The sequence below is a fragment of the Arachis hypogaea genome, chromosome 13 (assembly GCF_003086295.3).
Source record: "Arachis hypogaea cultivar Tifrunner chromosome 13, arahy.Tifrunner.gnm2.J5K5, whole genome shotgun sequence".
Lineage (NCBI taxonomy): Eukaryota > Viridiplantae > Streptophyta > Magnoliopsida > Fabales > Fabaceae > Arachis > Arachis hypogaea.
The window spans coordinates 138245301-138266204 of record NC_092048.1 but is presented as its reverse complement, the minus strand read 5'-3'; the positions used below and the strand labels follow the sequence as shown (position 1 = coordinate 138266204).

Here is a 20904-nt window from a genome sequence, read left to right as displayed (position 1 = left end):
ATCCTATTTTGAAAGATTAGTTCATCAGATTAGGATGTGCTGATTTCAAGATATTTAATGATGTCAACAAGAGGAGAAGACTGTACTCTTTTTTCCTTGGTCATGTTTTTTCCTATTAAATTTTTCTTGACAAGATTTTTAATGAAGCAGTCTCTATCACAAAGGATATTGTACTCTTTTTCCTTTAATAAAATTTTTTTTCATTGAATTTTTTAGTAAGATTATAACGAGGCATAATCCTAAATAGACATTCAAGGGGGAATATTATGATAACAATGAATGTCTATTAATGTGAGTGCCTGAACTTTTCAACATTAAAAGATTTCAACATTGAAAGATTTAACTGCTCAATACAAATTAAGAATTAATGAAGTTTAAATATTTAAACTTTTGCATGTATAAATAGAAAATAAGGCCTCCCACAACATACACATGATCAATAATAAAAAATTTTTATCCCTCTTTTATACTATCAAACACTCTTCTCTTTTATATATATGATATTGCATATGTTAGTAATATATATATATATATATATATATATATATATATATATATATATATATATATATATATATATATATGAACCATTTTTATTATATTAAAATATTAATTATAGTGAATATTAATACTAAAATTATTTATTTATATTTTTTATTTTATATTTATTTTTTTTCTTATTATTTTTTTTACAACATTTTTCAAATATTTGGTGTTTCTTAATTGCTTAACTAACTCGGAAAAAAAAGGAGTTGCTTAACGGAGGCGGCGTGGGGTTAGCGATGAGTGATTACTCGTTTTGGTCCCTGATTGCTCTGTAAGAATATTACATACATATTCTGCTGCACTCGTTAGTGTTTGTCAACGGTCTCAAAATTGAACGCGCAAAGGCCAAAGCACCTCCTTTCTCTTCCATTGGTTCTGAGCTTCCAAGGTTTCCTTCTTTCTGTTCTTATATTCACGCGATTCCTCTCTTGATTCCCCTTTAGAAAATGGACGACGTTAAAGATAAGATGAAAGGCTTCATGAAGAAAGTCAACAACTCTTTCACCTCTTCATCCTCCGCCAAATTCAAGGGCCAAGGTCGCGTCTTGGGATCTTCTTCTTCTCCCTCTCCTCCTCCCTATGCAACCGCTAATTCCACTTCCACCCCTCGCCCTCGCCCCCTCAATTCCAATCCCACGCCCCCTCCCCACAAAGCCACCGCCTCTTCCGCCGAGAGGGATCCCAAACCTCCAACTTCTGGGTTCGACCCATTTGATTCATTCGTCACATCATCCAAGAGATCTCAAAACGGGTATTCACTTAATGTATATGAGTGTCCTGTTTGTGGCAATTCTTTTAGATCCGAAGATGAGGTTTCTGAGCATGTGGACACTTGTTTGAGTAACAACGCTGAGCGTGGTGATGTGTCTCAATTGGCAGACACTGGAGCCGACTCCAATGCTGAATTGGAGGTTTGTGTTGGCACTTACGTCTCAGGGAAGCCTTCCCACGGATCCATCGACATTCTTTTGAAGCTGTTGAAGAATGTTGTTAGAGAGCCTGAGAATGCCAAGTTTAGGAAGATCAGATTGGCCAATCCTAAAATTAAGGAGGCTATTGCCGAGGTTATCGGTGGAACTGAGTTGATTTGCTTTCTTGGCTTTGAACTTAAGGACGAGAATGGCGAGACTTGGGCCGTCATGGAGCTTCCTTCAGAGGAGCAGATAAGATTGATCAACAAAGCAACACTGTTGCTGGAATCACAGCAAGTATCTCCAAAGAGTGAGAATTTGGCTGCAGCTTCTGCTGACAACATAGATGCAAAACCTGAATCCAAGCCTATCGACAGACAGGTAATACTTTAAGCTTCTCTGTATTTTGAAATCACATTTAGGTCATGTGTGAATAAGTAATTACTAATAAAGTATTTGGGTTTGGAATCATGACGCTGGGGTTGGTTGGAAAACTTAGTCATTCTTTTGCATTTGGTAATTACTGATGGATGGCATAAGTTGCTTTGAATTAGGAATAGACGCAGCAGATGTCAACAAGCCATAATCTTTGTAAGAATTTCACTCAAATTACTCTAGCAGAAAAGACATAAGCAAAACTGCTGAAATGTATCAACCTGATGAATCTTTAAATAGAAGCCCTGTTTTTGTTTTCGTCTCAACCTGCTACGGGTCATATTTTGGTCTCCGTTCCAATTCTTATCCTCATTTACTGAAGGAAAGGCAGCGGCAAAGAAGCCTTAATCAAAACACGGATATACCTTGTTAGTTGTTAGTGCATTTCTAAATAACCTTGATTCTTCAAATATATTCAGTTTTATTCTCTATTTGTTATTTTTGCAGAGATGAAGTTGTTTGTCATTGTCTTTCCTATTAGCTTTGGGTACTTTGGTCCATTTAAAGGATTACTGGCAAACCAATTATTTAGATTAAATATCTCTAAACTTTTGTCCTGTTTTAAAAAAAATGTCTCTCATAGGTGAAGGTCTTCTTTGCCGTTCCTGAAACTATTGCAGCAAAAATTCAGCTACCAGATTCCTTCTATAAACTTTCAGTTGAAGAGGTGAGAAGAGAAGCTGAATTAAGGAGAAAAAAGATTGAAGAGTCTCAGCTTTTAATTCCCAAGTCATTAAAGGAAAAGCAAGCAAAAGCTGCCAAGAAGAGATACACAAAAGCTATTATTAGGATTCAGTTTCCAGATGGAGTTGTACTTCAAGGTGTATTTTCTCCATGGGAACCAACTATGGCCCTCTATGAGGTTTGTCCTTCAACAAATTTGATACCTTGTTTTGAGGGGAAAAATTCAATCATGGAAGTTGGAAATTTCTTGAGCTAACAATTTACTGTTGGATAACTAATTGCAATTTACAAAGAAGTCCCTAGTTGTATAAAATGATTTATGTTGTATGTATATATATTGTTGTAAACTCATGCAATACATTGTGGATGGATTTGACTGTTTGCATATCCCCCATCTTTTATCAGTTTAGTGTCTGTTCTGGGACAACTACTCAGCACTGTTCTTGATTTTCATGTTGATGATGCAGTTTGTTAGCTCTGCACTGAAACAACCATGTTTGGAGTTTGAGCTAATGCATCCGGTAGTAGTCCGACGGCAGGCAATCCCTCGGTTCGCCAAAGCAGGGGAGAACAGTAAAACATTGGAGGATGAGGACTTGGTACCTTCAGCTCTAATCAAGTTCAAGCCACTGGAAACAGATTCTGTTGTTTTCACGGGTCTCAAAAACGAATTGCTTCAAATCAGTGAGCCGCTTGTAAATGCTTAAGCAATTCCTTTTGTAAATGCTTAAGCAATCCCTAAGTTTTTTATTTTCTCTTAGTTTTGTGGGGGAATGGGGATATAGATATAATTTTATACTCATTTTGAAGAAGTAATTTTTCTATTACATCATAATACAATAAAGTATAAAATATTGTTTTAGTTTTGATTCTTAACAGTTGTTTCTAAATGTTGGAAACATTTTGTTTTGTTTTTGTTCTAAATATCTTATTTTGTCTATTTTAAAGTTTGGTTAACATTCATATTTTTACTCCAAAAATACATTTTTTTTCGAACCCTTTTCTCACCATTTTTCACATAACATCAAAGTGTGTGTTTAGATTTCAGTTTGCAAACGGGAGTTTGCATATAATTGATTTTGTAAACTTGATTTTGATGAAAAGTAAGTTTGTGTTAACGTGATCTATGTTTGGCAATTTTTATATCAAAATTAATTAAAGTAAAATAAATGTTGTTTGGATTATACTATTTAAAATCACTTTTAGATGAAAAATTACTAAAAGAAACATCAATTAAAATAATTTTTTATAATATTCTATTATTTTACTTTAAATATTTGAATAAATCTTATTAATTCATTTTTAAATAAATTATGGGCTTTCTTTTGGGACTCACTTCGAAATATGGGCTTAAACAACACACCAATACTGTCATACGTATATGATCCAATGCTCTCAATTCCCATTTGAAGACCCAAGAAAAAAATGACACCCAAGAATAAAGTCTGAACTATCCTTTTTCCCTTTCATTTGAAAGACTACAAAACATGTTTTTTAAAGTCTTAACAAATGCCTTAGATAATAGATGCATCACAAACCCAAAGAAAAACGGCAATAAGCTTTAGTTTACATGGTATATTTCTCCCTCTCTACCTCAAAGATTTAGGGTTTGAACCCTAGATATTGCAATTAAAGAAAAATGTGGTAAAAGTGTGAGGAGTGTGTGGGTGTGTTGTGCATTTAGGATTAGGGATTGTCCAATCCACTGACCCAAAGAAAAACAATCTATTTTATTTAAAAATTATATTAGATGATGAACAAATTTGTAATTAACAGAGAAAAACAGAGAAATCAATTAACTAAATATTTTTTTCTTCTTTTTTGAAAGGAAGAAGGGAGAATACGATTGTTAGCTACATTAAAAAATAACAATGTTATATGATTAACAAAAATTATTATTTCTAATAATAAATTTTAAATTCTAAATTCTAGTAGTAAGTCCAAAATCTTAATAGTATAAAAATAAGATATTGGTCCAAAATATTGTCTAATATTAATAAAAAATATTGATCCCTAACATTTTTCTTAAAAAATTGTTAGTCACCTACAACTTTTTAAAACCAAAAAATATATTATTCCCTCCCAAACACTTTACTTCAAACAAATATCAAGAAATAGTTAAGTTAGTCTCTAATCTCTATGCCTCGAATCTTTTTAAGGAGATATTAAAGTGGCAATGAACAGAATAAAAGCATCTGACTTATTGAATCTATTAGAAGTTAGTTAATTCTGACTCACTTGACCACTTCCAAGTTCCAAGTGAAGCACATTGAGTTATTGTTTTAGCAACTGTAGTGCACTTTTTATTCCCCTTCTCTTTTTGGGTTTTAGTTATCTATATAAATAAATAAAATTTAATATTTTCGACTCTATGTCTATGCATATTTGGAAGGAGTTAAAGAAGTACGCAACAGCAACAGGTATCGTTTTGGTTTAGCTTTGTTCATTCCCATTATATCCTCTTTCTTTTGTTTACTTTAATCCAGAGAAAAACAACATATTCATTCACTGTCCATTTCAATTATTAAGTATATAAAGATTCACATGGGTTGCGGGACACACTCCCATTTTGTTTATAGAAAGAAGGTGCAATGCGCATTATTAAAGAATCCTTTTATTTAGGGTGTTAGTCTTAGTGATAAAGTCTTGAGAGAAAAAAGTAATCAACTCCAAAGCAAATGATTGAAGTGAGTGCTCTTTATATATTAATAATAATACTAAGATCCATGTGATCTGCATGTCCTAGAAGGAGGCGGTTTTATGAACCAATCAAGATCTTTAGACAAATCTTCCTATTTCTCTTTGCATACTATATTCATTCATGCATTTCAACACTTAATATTATCGAACAAAACTACTATATTTATATTCCAAAATCAGTTTACATATATTTTATGTTAATAACTAATTTTAATATATATATATATATATATATATATATATATATATATATATATATATATGTGGCTGATTATTGAATTAATTGGATCTTGCTCTTACTTATTAGAAATTAAATTCGTTAATTAACTAAATGGACCTGGTATATATGTAAAATGAATCTTCTCAATTTTTAAATTATTTAATAAAATATGATTTCTTACCTCATTTTTTTTAAGTGGGACTAACACATTATTTGAATAAATGATAAAAAAAATACAAAGAAAGAAAATGAAAAAAAATAAAAAGAAAAAACAAAATTTTTTTGTGTTATTTGGATGAAAACAAAATTAATAGAAAAAAATAAAATAATTTTTTTTGTTTAAATAAAGAAAAAATGAGAAAAAAGACAACCATACGAAATAAAATTATGTTAATATCTTTAAGTAATTTGTTTTCGTTTTATTAATCAAATAGTAAGTTTGTAATTTTACCAAATTTTACCCATTTCTCTTCTATTTTTATCTCATTTTTTGAGAAAAAAATTTATATGGAATTCACACTATATTTTTTTTTATCTAATTTTACTCTTCATCCAAATAACAAAAAATTTATTTTTTTATTTATTTTTTTCACATTTTCTTTTTTCTGTATTTTTTTATAAATCCAAACAACCCGTAAAAGAAAATAAGTGAAAAAAGATATTAAATAATGAGAAATTATAATTTAATAAATAATTAAAAAAAATTGAGAGGATGTACTCTCATATTAGGTAATGGTTTATGGATTCATCCCCCACTGTGGCGATGAAGACATGGAAATACACCTAACAATAACAACTTAACAAGTAACAGCGCACAAAAAGTCTAAAACTAAAAGGCTATGCCTGCTTCCCATGTGAGCCACTCTCCCCAACAAAAAAAAAAAAAAAAAAGAAAAGGTTTATTGCGTACTAATTAATTTCAAGATGGTGATAGCCTGAATAGGCATATGTTGATTCATCTTATAGATATGTGGTCACAACTCTATGATCATGACCAGTTGACAGTACCATTAGCGGAAAAATAAAAATGAAAATACGTGATTTAATACTAAGAAACTTCTTTTTTTTTTCCTATATAACTACACTAACAATGTATGTAAATTACACGTACACATATATATCAACTTTATTAGGTAGGTGTATAAAAAAAATTAACTACTAAATATAAAATATATATTAAAAATAAATTAAACACTATATATATTTAGAGTAATTCACATAAATAAATCAACATTCATTCAATATTATGCATATCACCTAAAATAAAAAATATAACGTGAATAATTCCAATTATATTTTTATACAAATTAAAACAAATAGACTAAATTTAACTCTTTATATAAATAGAAATAGTCTGATTCGATTTATATATATTTGCATGTTGTCAAAATAAATTTAATCGGGCTGTTTCGATTTCTAATATGTAATTTGAGAAAAATAATTGACATACTATATCAATAAAATTATCATAATTTATGAATCAAGTATACAAATTATTTCTTTAAAATATTGATACAATCTATTTTTACTATTATTTAAAATCATCTATTTTAAATAGTTCAGTACAAATAAATATGAAAAAGTTATTAATTTAAAATATAAAATATAAATGAGATTTAATTTAATTAAAGTCGATCTAAATAGTAACAAAATATATCAATTTTTATTTTTTAAATTAGTCTAAAATTAAATTATTAATATTATTTTATTATTTTCAAAAATTATATTTTTATATTTATAACTTTATATATCTTGTTATGCGTATTTTTTTAAAATTCTATTATCTCGTTTGAAAATAAGATAATATCAAATAAAATCGTATCTTATCTTATTTAATGTGTAAATAAGATATAAGCAATCTTAATTTGCTTATACGGTAAATGAAATATGTAAAAAAAAAAAAAATTGATAAATATACTACCTATATTCATAAATAAAATATTTATTTAAAAAATTCTAATGAATGTGTATATACAATGTATCAATATTTTGAAGAAATAATTTTTATACTTAATTTTATAAATTATGATAATTTTGTTGATATAATATGTTAGTTATTTTTCTCAAATTACATATTGAAAATAGAAACGTAAATTTAATCAGGTTGTTTTGATTTATACATGCATGCATATTATTTTAGTAAATCTAAACAGATTTATTAGATTTATTAAGACAGTATGCATGTATAAATCGAAACAGACTGATTAGATTTACTATGACAACATATAAATATGTATAAATCGAACCAAATTTTTTCAATTTATATAGAAAGTTAAATCTAATTTATCTGTTTTGATTTGCATAGAGATGTGATTGGATAATTCATGTTATGTTTTTATTTTAGGGGATATGCATAACATTAAATGAATATTAATTTATTTATATGAATTACCCATATATTTATATATAAATATATACCGTGGCTAATTTGGCTAATTTTTATGTGTACACATAGTATAGAATATATATGTATACAAACCTCATTATTTTTTCAGTAAGATAATAACACAAGAACTAACGAAAATATCTGCATGTTATTGTTAAATTTTCGATTTGTCTTTCAGGCACATTGTGGCTCACGTTTCATAAGCGTATACATACTTGTCACCCCTCACACCCAAATACAATTGTGTGGCGATGTATAAATTAACAAAGGATAATGTCTATTAGTCTCTAGTAATATATATTCATTCGTTTTTAAAAGGTTGGTCCATCATTTTTAACTTTTTCAACACATCAATATTTTTCCTTTTCATGTTCTGTTTGACTCTATTATAATTCTTTTAAATATTTTCTTTTCCAAGGAAGTCCTCACTCCTCACTCCTCAGACTAGAATCCCCATATATTAATAGTTTAATGCTACTGCTTTGCGTTATTGAAGATGCAGGCCGAAAGCAAATAATTTTTTAATAAATAGGATGGTGACAGAAATAAAAAAATTTATTGCACCTTCGTCTTTGGTTCGGATTAATTTAGAATACTATATATTTATACTGATTTTGTAATTAAAATGTAGATGTAAACAATGTTACAGAACAAAGGCGTGGTATTACGTTGCTTTCAATTTAGGATTACGTATCCATTATTATATTACAATATGGGTGCAGTGTTGCGTTGCTTACACAATTTTACTTCTACAACTGCATATTCATAATTAATTTTATAATACTTGGTTCGGATTGAATATCTCGAGCATGTTGATATATGATATAATAAATAGGATAAGTATAGATGGATAATAAAAATACTAAACAATATGAATAATAAATATATTAGATATTCAATTTATTAGATATGCAGATAATTATTCTAATATTAAGATTTATGTGAGTAATTTGAATATAATGTATTTTTATTTTATTAGATCAATTTTAGAGTCTATTATTTACATGTATTGTTCACAATAACTATTGTCTACTTAATAAAGTCTATAGTAAAAATATTAAACAATATGAATAATTAACCATTATTTACCTAGCAAAATCCTAAATAATAACATAAGAGTAATAATGTAACAAAACAACTATATTTTATTAATATTTTTTTTTAAAGTTAGGAGTGAAACTTAAATCCGTAATCTCTAAATGAATATGAAAAGATTATGTCGTTTGAGATATAGCATATTAACCTATATTTTACTAATATTAAAGTTTGAAAAATGCGTTAGTAATTTTTCTTATATTTAAATTACGAGGAAGACGAATAATAATAAAATGCTAGAGGATCAACATATATAATTTATTATTTTTTATCAATAAATAATCATTAATATTTAAAAATATAAATTAAAAATATATTATTAAATTATTAATCTAAAAAATATATTAATAACTAAAAATAATCATAAAAAATAATAAATTTTAATAATTTTAAAATATTTTTTATAATAATAATCAACTTCTTTTTATATTATTAAAAATATTGGGCTAACATTTTCTCTAAACCAAAGTGGTAGTCATACATGTGAAACCGAAAACTTTGTTCTGTTATATGCAAAATGGATTAAAAAAAAGAGACCATTTTTTTGTGGGTGTCTAAAAGACACACCATTAGTAATGGTTAGATAAGTATATTATTGAACGTTTTTTTTAGGTTTAACTACACTGTTGGTTTTTATAATTTTATAAAATTTTTAATAAAATCTTTATATATATATATATATATATATATATATATATATATATATATTAATTAAGTCTTTATATTAATTTTTTTAATTAAATTCTTTTTTATATAGTGTAAAAATTCAAATAAATGAAAAAAAATATAAAGATTCAATTAAAAAAAATTTAGTGCAGAGACCCAATTAAAAATTTCGTAAAATTATAGGGATTAATAAAATAATTAAATTTTTTTTTATAATATATGGCATCATCAATTATTGAACTTGGTCATGATTGTGGTGTTTCTTTGTCTGAAAGCAATCCCCCACCAAAGGATTTTCTATTCCATCGTGCTATTTATAAAAATAAAAAATTAATTATTCATCAACTACTGCATATAAAAATATATTTAATATTTAATCATAATATTTATTATATTAATATATATAATTTAATTATTAATTTATTAAAAATAAATTATTTTAATAATTAATTATTTAATTAAAAATATATAAATTAATATGTAAATATATATAATAATTAATTTAATAATTAATTTTTTAGTGCATATATAGTATATTTGTTTTTTCTAACATTGATTATATGAGTAAAGTTATAGATGATCAGTTTAGCTTTTAAGCGAATTTAAAATCTTAATTTAATATTTAAAAATGCTTCCATCAATGTGTTCTAAATAATTAGATCGCAATTCACATATAATTATTTTTATATAATATTAATATTTAATAATTATTAAATAATAATTTAGTTAAATATATTAAATTATTTAATAATTTTTAAATATTAATTTTATATAAAAATAATTATATATAATTTTTTTTAAATAGTAAATAATAATGTTCTCTTTTTAAGAGGTATGTTATTAATCATATAAATTATACTAATACTTATTCTTATTAAAGTATTAATCATGCAAGTAAAACAAACAAAGGGTAATAAGTATTTAGATAGCATTTAGAAGAAAGATAAAGACGAAAAAATTGAGACTAAAAAACAAAATTTAAAATAAGTCTTATATATTTGGTGTAAAGTAGGAGATAGAAATTAAAATAAAAATAAAATTGTAATTTAATTTATACAAAAGATAAATTTAAAATTAATTAATTAAAATGAGATATTTTAGGTAAAAAATATTATTAAAATTTATGTCTCTATTTTAAAAAATTTCAGTCTCTTGTGTTCTATTTTTTAAAAATACTAAAATACCGAAATTTTAACGACAAAATTAAAATTTTTAATACCAATTTCTCGACTAACAAATATAATATTAAATTTTAATCTCTCAATTTTTATTTTAATACGTTAAAATAAATGCTACCTTATATTATTGCGTTAATATTTTATTTCATGAAACCTTCTTCGGTTACACATTTTTTCTAATAGTATATGAAATTATCAAATCACAACTTCATTTATTTGCTTTTGTTTTTTACATTCATAGTTGATTAGTTGTATAAAGAGGAAAAAAAATAACAGTGTATATATATGTTTGATAACAAAAACAAACAAAATTTATTTTATTAATAAATATTAAATAAAATAAATTTTAATTTCTCTCTTTATATATATGGTGAATTATATAATAAAAATATAAGTTTATAAATTTTTTTATAAAATAAAATAATATTTAAAAAAATTAAGACTCATATTTTAAATAATAATAATATAAAAAAATAACTATAAAAAAAATTATACTCTCTATACAAATTTAATCTATATATATATATATATATATATATATATATATATATATATATATATATATATATATATATATATATATATATATACTAGGGAGAGGGACCACAATAATCACAATAATTATTAGGCGGCCGGGGAGCTAGCACATGTTTTCAACATTTGTCAAACACATCAAATATTATTGGATTACGAATATGAAACTCATTTCGAGTTAGAATATTATTATTTTAATTATAATTAGTACTCTCCATAAATGTTTAAAATTAAAGCTAAGGCATAGCAACTATGAATTTATATCTTTTCCACCTCAAAAATATAGAGAGAGGATAGGAATGAATGTTAAAATGCAAGAGGTCACGTGCTTAATGTTAGCCAATGAGAGAGCTGGTGTCACCGACAACTGGGAACCCAACCCAATGTTCACTGCCTCGTTCTTTGTGAAGTGTGAATACATAACGCACGTGCTCATTTACCGGACTATCCCGTCCATCCCAACCGGCTTTACCGGGAAGCTATTAACCTTTGATTATTAAAAGTGAAGAAATTCAACGGTCAAGATCTCATGAGACTTGCTCTACCTCTGTGACCAGATAGCATTGGTCTTCTCTCTTTCTCTCAGCTTTTTATTTTCCTTTGTTCTTCTTTGTTTCTCTGTGCTTCATGTTTTTCTGAAGAAGGAACAAAGTTTTTCTCTTTTAGTTTCTATTTTGGGAAAGAAGAAGAAGAAGAAGGTTCTCTCTGTTGATTGAATTTGGATAGATATAAATATAGTGGTGATAATGGAGAGAGATTTCATGGGTCTAAGCTCAAAAGAGCCACTTGTGGTCAAAGAAGAGATCAACGATGATGGCTCCAAAGATTCTGGCATGTTCCCTTCTCCCTATCAACTTCTTTTGCTGCTTAAACTTGTGAATTCAGTTTTGCCTTGCTTTCCCTTTTCCCCTTTTCTGGGTTCAATTCTACTTTTTCAGATTGCATGCAGCTTGGTTTGAGCTACAAAATTAAACATGTCATCATGTTCTTACAATTTGATTGCTTATTTATTAGGGGTCCCATCCCGTGTGTAGTAGGTTATCTTAATGGAGCTTAATAAATCATGATTATTGTTTAGATTTTCTTGAAGTAGTTTATGTTGTATGTTAAATTTGCAATATTCATGGTGAAGTTGTTGCCAATTTGTTGATTGGGTATTTCTAATAAACAAGTAGGCAGAGACAATTCCAAGTTGTGAAAGTCTATGATCTGAGTGTTGAGTGGGAAATTGAGTCTCTAATTTGTATTGTAGGCTTCACCAAGGGCTCTACTGCTCAGTGGCTTTTCTCAAGCAAAGTTTCTGCTGTTCCACACTTGATGTCTTTTAAGGTTTCTCAAGATGAGAAGCCTTTTGACTCCACTCTAAAGTTCCCTGCTCCTGAACTTCAGGTTTCACACTACCTACCATCTCTCTCACTTTCTCTAGATTCCTCCCAAATTGACAAGTTAGTTCAATATTTAATCTTCTAGAGTTTTAGTTCTATTTTAAAGTCAACTTTGTACTTGAAGAGGACAAATGTTTTCATTCTGCTTATTTACTATATCTGGTATAAGAAATGAACTTCACTTCACTTCAGATCTGAATTTAGCTTGATGTTCTTGTGTTTTGCTCAACATCCAAGTTCCAAGTTCCCCTGTGATAAATTGACTTCACCACAATGATCTAACCTTCAATAAGTAAACCGCTGACATGTTCTTTTCCCTTCCTTCCGTTGATTGTTTGTTCTTACTATTTAGAAATCTTTCAATCACAATGGACAAGGTGGCTTTCATTTTTCCATGACTCCGTATCCTGTACAACATGATGTGAATTCTGTGAATCGTCCTCACGATGTGAAGATGTTTTCAGTTTCCAATCAAGCAATTTCAGTTTCTGTGGGGAATCCATACCTGAAGAATCACTTTGCATCGGCTGCTCAGAATATAGGCAGTGCTAATGTGAAGCAGACATTACTTGGGGGAATACCAATTACACCAACCATCGGTGCTGTTGCTGAACGGTGATTTGAGTTTGTCCTTGAATTTTTATGTGTGCAGTGCACACACTTGTATCAATTATTTTAATCTGGTTCAATTTCTTTTGAAGCAGCAATGTGAAAACAGCTCCATCTTCTGCACAACTTACAATCTTCTATGCGGGTACTGTTAATGTCTTCCAAGATATCTCTGCTGAAAAGGTACCTTTCTCCATTTATTTCACACCTTACTAACCAGGCATCCATAGTGGTTAACTTTAAATGTGGCGATATTTCTTCAGGCACAAGCTATTATGTTGTTGGCTGGCAATGAGTTGGCACAGCCCAAGGTTCAGGCAGGTGGTTCAAAATTGGGAGCCGGTGATAGTGTGGCTGTTAATACACCACCTAGCTCCGGTGTTCCAAGTCCTTTATCCGTCTCATCGCATTCGGGTGCGCAGTCAGGGAGTGGCTCCACTAGTACTGATGAATTTCTGACTGCTAAAACGACCGGGGTTCCCACCGGTTCTGTTAGTAAGGTGGAGCCTCCGAAAGTAGTGAGCGCAACCACTATGTTGACTTCAGGTACTTTTTGGCAATATTATTTCTCACACTCTTGTTTTGATGTTTCTTTAGTTTTGGAATTTCATTTGCAAATTACATATTAACTCGGAGGAATCAATCTGCAGTCTTGGTTTATTGATTTTAGCTATCTGTGATGCAGCTGTGCCACAGGCTCGTAAAGCATCGTTGGCTCGTTTTCTAGAGAAGCGCAAGGAGAGGTTAGTATAGACACACAGACCAAGATTGGATGAAGAAATTATTGATGTGATTGTGATGGCACACTTTGTATGCTTGCAGGGTGATGAATTCAGCACCATATAACCTGAACAAGAAGAGTGAGGAATATGGCACTGCAGAACACAATGGTGCTACCAGCATTGCTTCAAATGCTCTACCACTACAAGTGAAGCAAGGATAGCATCATATATTTTCTGTAACTTCAAATGTTGTAGGATGGACCACTATTAATACGTACGATTGATCCCATTGGGAATAAATGCCCGTTTTAGATTTTTATATTTTCTGTTCTACCATGGACCATTATTCAATTAATGAACACGAAAGTGATAATTAATTTACAACTCGTACCATCATAGAGAGATATTAATATCATGCATTCATGGACAATAATCACGTGGGAAACAGAAACATGAAGAAGATAGCTAGCAACGACTCCACCACTGTGGTCCTTTCGGAGGTTTTGTGTGGTCCTTGTTGAAACTTTGCATGGCCTTATTCTCATCACTCATCATAATCCAATAGTACTTGCATGTTTATAGGTAATATCAGAAAGAGAGAGAGAGAAAAAAAAAGATTGACCCTCCAAGGTCAAAAAATTTACAAAAATACTTTTGGTACAACAAAATTAGTTGCTAATGTATTTGTATATACATGTGTGGTTTAATTTATTTTAATGTGTATTTTATTATTTGTATTTTAATATATATTTTATACTAGTAGTATACATAAATCAATACAGTACACTCATATTTTTTCAAAGTTTATACAAATAAATTAATAAATTAATTTATTGGTCAAATAATGGACAAAAATATTAAAAATTACTGGTCTTTTAAGAGTTTCTCTTTTCTAAAACCCTGGATAGAGCAGTTCACTAGTTCTACCTACCTCCTTTAAAATTATCCATTTTTTTAACATATAATACTAAATTATAAATTACTTTCAGATTACTTTTAAATTATATTTACTAATACGAATGTGTTAAAAAAAAATCCACATGAATTTTTCTTGCTAAAAAAAATACATTGGTTTATAACATCCAACATAAAATATTTTTTTGCTAGCCACTATCGATCTTTTAATAAAATGTGATTAGAGTGGAAAAATTGTAGGAAGAAAATCAGTTAAGTTAATAATTATTGAACAAATTGACATTGATTAGTGCGAATAACACATAAATAAAGGCTGCTCCAAATCTCTATGGGGACCATGGAGAGATTACTTTCCATGCACGCGAACATACCACGGATCCATAACGAAGAGAATTAAATTAACTGACACTGTAACTGCCATTGGTAGTTTGGTGCCCACTGGATACACTATTGTCGCATGTGACTATGTGATTGTGAGTATTGCATCTTCACGAGTGGGAATAATTATTAACCTTCTCAAGTGAATGGGACTAATGTACAGGAAATTGCTCAACTGCACAAAAATTTTGGAAAAAAGAAAAAGGGCGTTACATCACTTGTTCAATATTTTATTTTTGGGGCCAAATAAAGATTCCTGGCTTCGCTTACGTGTACAATCCTCCTATCCACGCCATCAATGGAAAATTACAAATCATTTATCCATGAAAAGGGGCAACTGCACCAAAAGCATCCTCTTAGCTTAATATATGGATTGATGATGAACAGGCGTACATGCACAGTAACTCCTGAAGAAAATTGATATGGCATTACCTAGTACCTAAGTTTCACAGAAAACATTGCAACATATATATACATTGACACTCTGGAAGAAATACAAGTGTAAAATCTAAGTTGGGTTCTTAATTACAATATCTAGATTCTGTCGTCAGTTTGTCACCGGATTGTACTTCACAACATGCTTTTAAAGAAACATGTTCAGTCCTGGAGGCATTCCCACTTCTTAACACTAAACAGGCCCCATGTACAAAAATGTTAGCGAGACTACCTGCAGGGTTCCAATACAAAGGTAACAAATATTTGATCTCTGTATACATGGGAATGTTTAGCTGAGAAAAGAATAAAGCATGAAGTTTCTTTCTCCTCACCACTTACCCCGACTTGCTGAGGGTATACTCTACCGCCTAAGTCGGATTCTGTACCAACTTTGGATGAGATGCAGCGTATACAGAAGAATTCACATCAGGTTTTAGGTGTGAAAGCAGATGCTGAATGTCCGGACGAAGATTCTCTGATGCCCTTCCAATAAGAGCCAAAACATCTGGTCTAGGTTTGCTGCTAGCTTGCACTGGTCCTCCCTGACCTTCATAATGGACGGCGTGATGGCTGAACACCAAGTATCATAGAAAAATAAGCAGCAGGCAGCACAAGATAAACTTTAGAAGCCACATTTTAGATCAACGAGTAGAGAACTTACAGGAAGTCAATGAGATCAGCTACTTCCGATGCTTCAACGGCAGCTGGTGGTTGGGAGTTTTTTCCAAATACATCCACAAGTATGCTTAAGAGTAATGACAGAGTCTGACAATGAACGGTTGGGAGGAAAAACACAAATACCACAAATACCAGAAAATCTTAGTAACCCATATGAGCCCGTCCAAAAAAAAAATTACACACAACCCTAATCTCTAAAGACAATAGCCACAGAAAGAAAAATTTTTCCCCCCACCAATAATTAAATCCAAGGTTTTGTGAAACCAAAGAATTGAACTTGGGTACATTGGAAATACCAAGCTTTCTACTGTAGAATCAGAACGACTGACCTACCATTATGTAGCTTGCACAGCAAGCTTCCCATTCCTCTCTCCTATAGTATCAGATACTATCATTTATATCATATCAGAATTCTCTCCCTCCACTTTTTCTATCATGGTTCCATACTCATGTTTACGTCAAGGACAAAGGAAAGAGAGAAATTATTGATACTGTGATAATACTAGTGAAGGATACGCTCAAGCTCAGCCTGGTCACATTCTTATTGTAAGCATATTCACACATAGCATGAAAATTTCCTAAAATGGTGAAAATGATTGTTTTTTGTACCTTGATGAACAGTGAATGAGCATTGGCAAGTTTTGGAAGGAGTGGACCAATGATACGAAATGCTATCCTCAACATTGCAACTGATTTTATGGGCTGAAGTTGCTTGATGATAACATGCGCCCCTTCTAACCATTCCTGAGGGAGGTTACTGAAGAAAGAATGAAGCAAGGCAACAATATTCCCTGAAATTACAAGCCAAGACCATGACTTGGAAGCTTGCCTAATTATCACCAAGCATATCCTATCCTACCAAGCATAAATCTAGGTACCAGATTTCAATTTCAATGCAGATAAATGCTGATAATGAAATACAAAAAATTAATAATTATCCATTGGAAGATTGAATTATAAAAAAGATAACAAAATACAGTTTCAAACCCGAAGCTAGTTCCATGTTCTTTTAGTTAATCTACTATTTGAAATTGAAAAAAAAAAAAGAAAAAGAAAAAATTCTCTGAAGAGAGAAACTTCAAGAACTTCCACCCTATCAGTTGGCTTCTACCTTAATATAACTAGAGAATCTAATTTTGGGCAAATGTCATCTTTTAGAATCTTATATTGACCCAGTATTTTATCCAGCCCTATTTATCCCTTAAAGGCATATATACCTCAAGGAAAATTGTGCATGTTGGAAACTTTTACATGCCAACCTCAGAGATCCTTGGTCAAGGAATTCATATATATTTTGGTTAGGAAAATGTCACCAATTGAGTTGCATCTTGTAATATCAATGAGAGATTGATATATAAAATTTGAAATCTAACAGTATGACACTATGATTGTTACCAAGGGGAAAAAAGGAAGAAAGTTCCAGTGTTATGACTTAAGCAATGTAATCTTTAGGAGACAATGCCTCTGCGAAACCATACCAATAGCTGTTGAGGTATTGTCCTGTGCAGCCCAAGTTGGATCTAACAAAGCATAGCCAACAGCAGAGTCTATTTCACCAAGTGACCTTTTCCAATCTGTAAGCCACCAGTTTTCTTTTATAACTCGTGTCGTCTCCAAGTAAAGCTGAAAGTGAAAATCGGAAGGAAGCTGAGCCAGTAGGAGGCCACAAGCTTGGATTAACAAGCAAGACAGTTGTTGGCATGTATAACCGCTTCGTGAAGCAAAATTAGATGTATTTATTCCAGGATTTGAAGGAGTTGATCTGCTTGCCCCAAGAGAATCTGAGCTTCCCCCTGAAGGCGATGTTGGTAAAACTGAACCTTGCCCTGTTGAACCACTCTGGAGACCACCGTTGGACTGTATCAGTGTTGGTTGTATATTAACAATAATCTGAACAAGAGATTGCACTATCTGAGAGGCAGATACAGGAAGGGAAAGTATTTCAAGGACAGCTGTCTCGAGAACTAGCTGAGTATATGTGCCAGGATCCTGAATTTGGTGGAATGCCTTCTGGCCCTCAGAAGAATTTGCTGTTCCAGACTGAGACATAGCTGGAGGCTTGTTGTGTTTTGTTGCATCTACCATTGATCCAGATTTTGAATTGTTATGCAATGGTGGGATAACATTATTCACTAACCCCAATAAGAGAGTTGCAAAATAATCCAGAGGAGGACACACAGCAGGATTTGGTGAAGTTAGTTGCTGCGGGAATGACTCTGAGAAGGGAATCTGAAATACATACGCATCCAATTATAGTTGCAAAAGTAAATACCATTTTATGCAACCATAAGGAAACAAAACAAGACTACCCAGAAAGCAGGTGGTTTTTATACCTTGCTGATATCAAGTACATTGAGTATACGGACAATAAGCTTTGGAGGAAGATGACCATAGAAGTATGCAAGTATATCACGAACAAACGTAAATCTAAAAGGGTGGTAAGCAAGTAATGTAGAATACATGCACAGTATTCTGTCTGCTGGATCCATAGCATCATTTTCAATAAGTCTATAAATAATAAAGGGGATGACTGGAAGCAAACGTGCTGCAATATCATCAAAGAACACAGGGAACCTGGAAAGTTTGATACAGCTATTGTCAGGGCATGCAATTTTCAGAGCTTTGCAATGAAAAACTGTACACATGAAGGGGCATCTGGATAAAATTACCTAATTTTATAGAAACATCAAACAAGAAAAAAAAAATAAAAGCATACTTTATCTCATCGGGAAAGACTGAATTTAGTATACCTATCCTTCCCTGAGAGGTGATTTCCAAGAGCCTTTTGTACCTCTACCCGCTTGTATACTCCTGTGTAAAGCCAATGTTCATGGGGCCATGTGTAATACAGAAGAGTTTCACTCTTTGCTGAAGCTCTTGTCTATCAAGTAGACTAATCTGTAACAATGGTCATAACATTATTCATCTTTGGAGACAACCAAATGCTAGATAAAACATTCTTTTAAAATTCTGAATAATAGGAAGCAACATTACTTGAGTTAACATAATTTTATATATTATCTTTTGAAATTAACATAATTTTATATTAAATGTACTTGGGTAGTCAGATTTTACGTTTGTGCATGAAATTTGAAAAGTCGTTAAAAATTGGAACACAGAACTTGTAAATGGTCTTTCAAATAGCTTAAGCATTTAGGAATACAAGAATTCAAACAGCTAAGTGATTTTTCTCATCTTGGTTACAGTAATATTAAATGTTTTGATAAACATTTTTATCAAAAGTTTTACTTAAAATAATCTTTTTCCTAAGTTTCCAATTTATTGATGCATTAAAAGCTTTGAAGATTTCCACTATCGAAATCTTAACCATTACATTCAGGAACTAACTAGCAGAACCCTAGTATTAAATGTTCTCCCCAAAAGTCCCGGTTCCATTCAGCAGAGGAAAAAGAGGGCTAGTAAGAGAAAAATCAATCTAGGAACTTAGTCATGCAACAGCAGTTTTGTTCAAGGACCTTAACATCGAAAGAAGACATGGTTAGTGAAGACGATACAAACATAGCTGAAATAAGGCTTCAATAAGATATCACATTTTTTTATTCCCATGTCAAACAGCAAGGAATTTGATCACCATTCTTAAAATGGTTCAAATTTTGCAATGTAAACACTACTAAAACATCCACAGATAGAGTTAAAAATACACATACCACAACACGCAAAGCATGTGGGTCATCATCGCGATCAATAAGTGCTAAAAGCAAGATATCCAAAGGAAGTAACTCGTGTGTCCAGACAAAGAAGGCAATGGTTGCACAAGCTTTTGATAGAAGGTCCTGTCAAGAAAAACTAGATGAATATTGAATATCGATAAGAAGATACTAACATACAAAAAGCCTAGTAAGAGCTATTAACCTGTAAGGAATGTCCTTGCTGGAGCTCCACCTGCATGTGATGAAGCAGACATCCACCATTGTGTAAATGTTAGCTGTCACCTCTTCAGGAGAAAATTCCTTCAGCACGCGTCCCTAGACAAATATGGAGAACTGCTGAATTTTCGTCATGAACTAAACCTATTGTGATTTTAGTAAAAATTAGGTTTTTATAAAGACCATGCATTGATTGTTCCATGTATCCCACCCCATTAACGAGAACATTTTAATTATTGTTGCAACAGTGTTTCGGAAATTAAAGAAAAGAGCTAGACAAGAATGTTCAGAAAGTGGCAGACAAATAAGCAATGGTAATTCATTAGTTTTAATCTTGTAAATTCTAGCAGCTACCAACACAATGTGTATCATTAAGATGACAGTGAAAAGAATAATACCAGGTTCCCGGTGTTAATGTTTTTCTGCTTGGCCATGCATTAATGTCAATGCACCTGCACACAATATCGTCGGTGCTGAGGGAAACTATGATTGATATAGGTCATAACATAACTAGGATCAGCTGACGGTGAAAGAAGCTGG

General features: G+C 30.7%; 2 protein-coding genes and 1 pseudogene across 2 annotated transcripts; 2 read left to right on the top strand and 1 right to left on the bottom strand.

Annotated features, from left to right (window-relative positions):
* The first annotated feature begins 714 nt into the window (after nucleotides 1–714).
* LOC112792008 (plant UBX domain-containing protein 2) lies at nucleotides 715–3452 on the top strand. The gene is made up of 3 exons (XM_025835082.3): nucleotides 715–1838; nucleotides 2476–2754; nucleotides 3044–3452. The coding sequence occupies exons 1-3, from the start codon at nucleotides 993–995 to the stop codon at nucleotides 3281–3283; spliced, it is 1365 nt and encodes a 454-aa protein (XP_025690867.1). The 5' UTR covers nucleotides 715–992; the 3' UTR covers nucleotides 3284–3452.
* An 8151-nt stretch (nucleotides 3453–11603) lies between these two features.
* On the top strand, nucleotides 11604–14455 carry LOC112792007 (protein TIFY 7). Its single transcript, XM_025835081.3, has 7 exons — nucleotides 11604–12186; nucleotides 12608–12744; nucleotides 13093–13355; nucleotides 13445–13532; nucleotides 13613–13895; nucleotides 14035–14092; nucleotides 14172–14455. The coding sequence occupies exons 1-7, from the start codon at nucleotides 12102–12104 to the stop codon at nucleotides 14290–14292; spliced, it is 1035 nt and encodes a 344-aa protein (XP_025690866.1). The 5' UTR covers nucleotides 11604–12101; the 3' UTR covers nucleotides 14293–14455.
* A 1247-nt stretch (nucleotides 14456–15702) lies between these two features.
* Nucleotides 15703–20904, bottom strand: part of LOC112783323 (mediator of RNA polymerase II transcription subunit 23-like) — a 10477-nt pseudogene continuing 5275 nt past the window's right edge.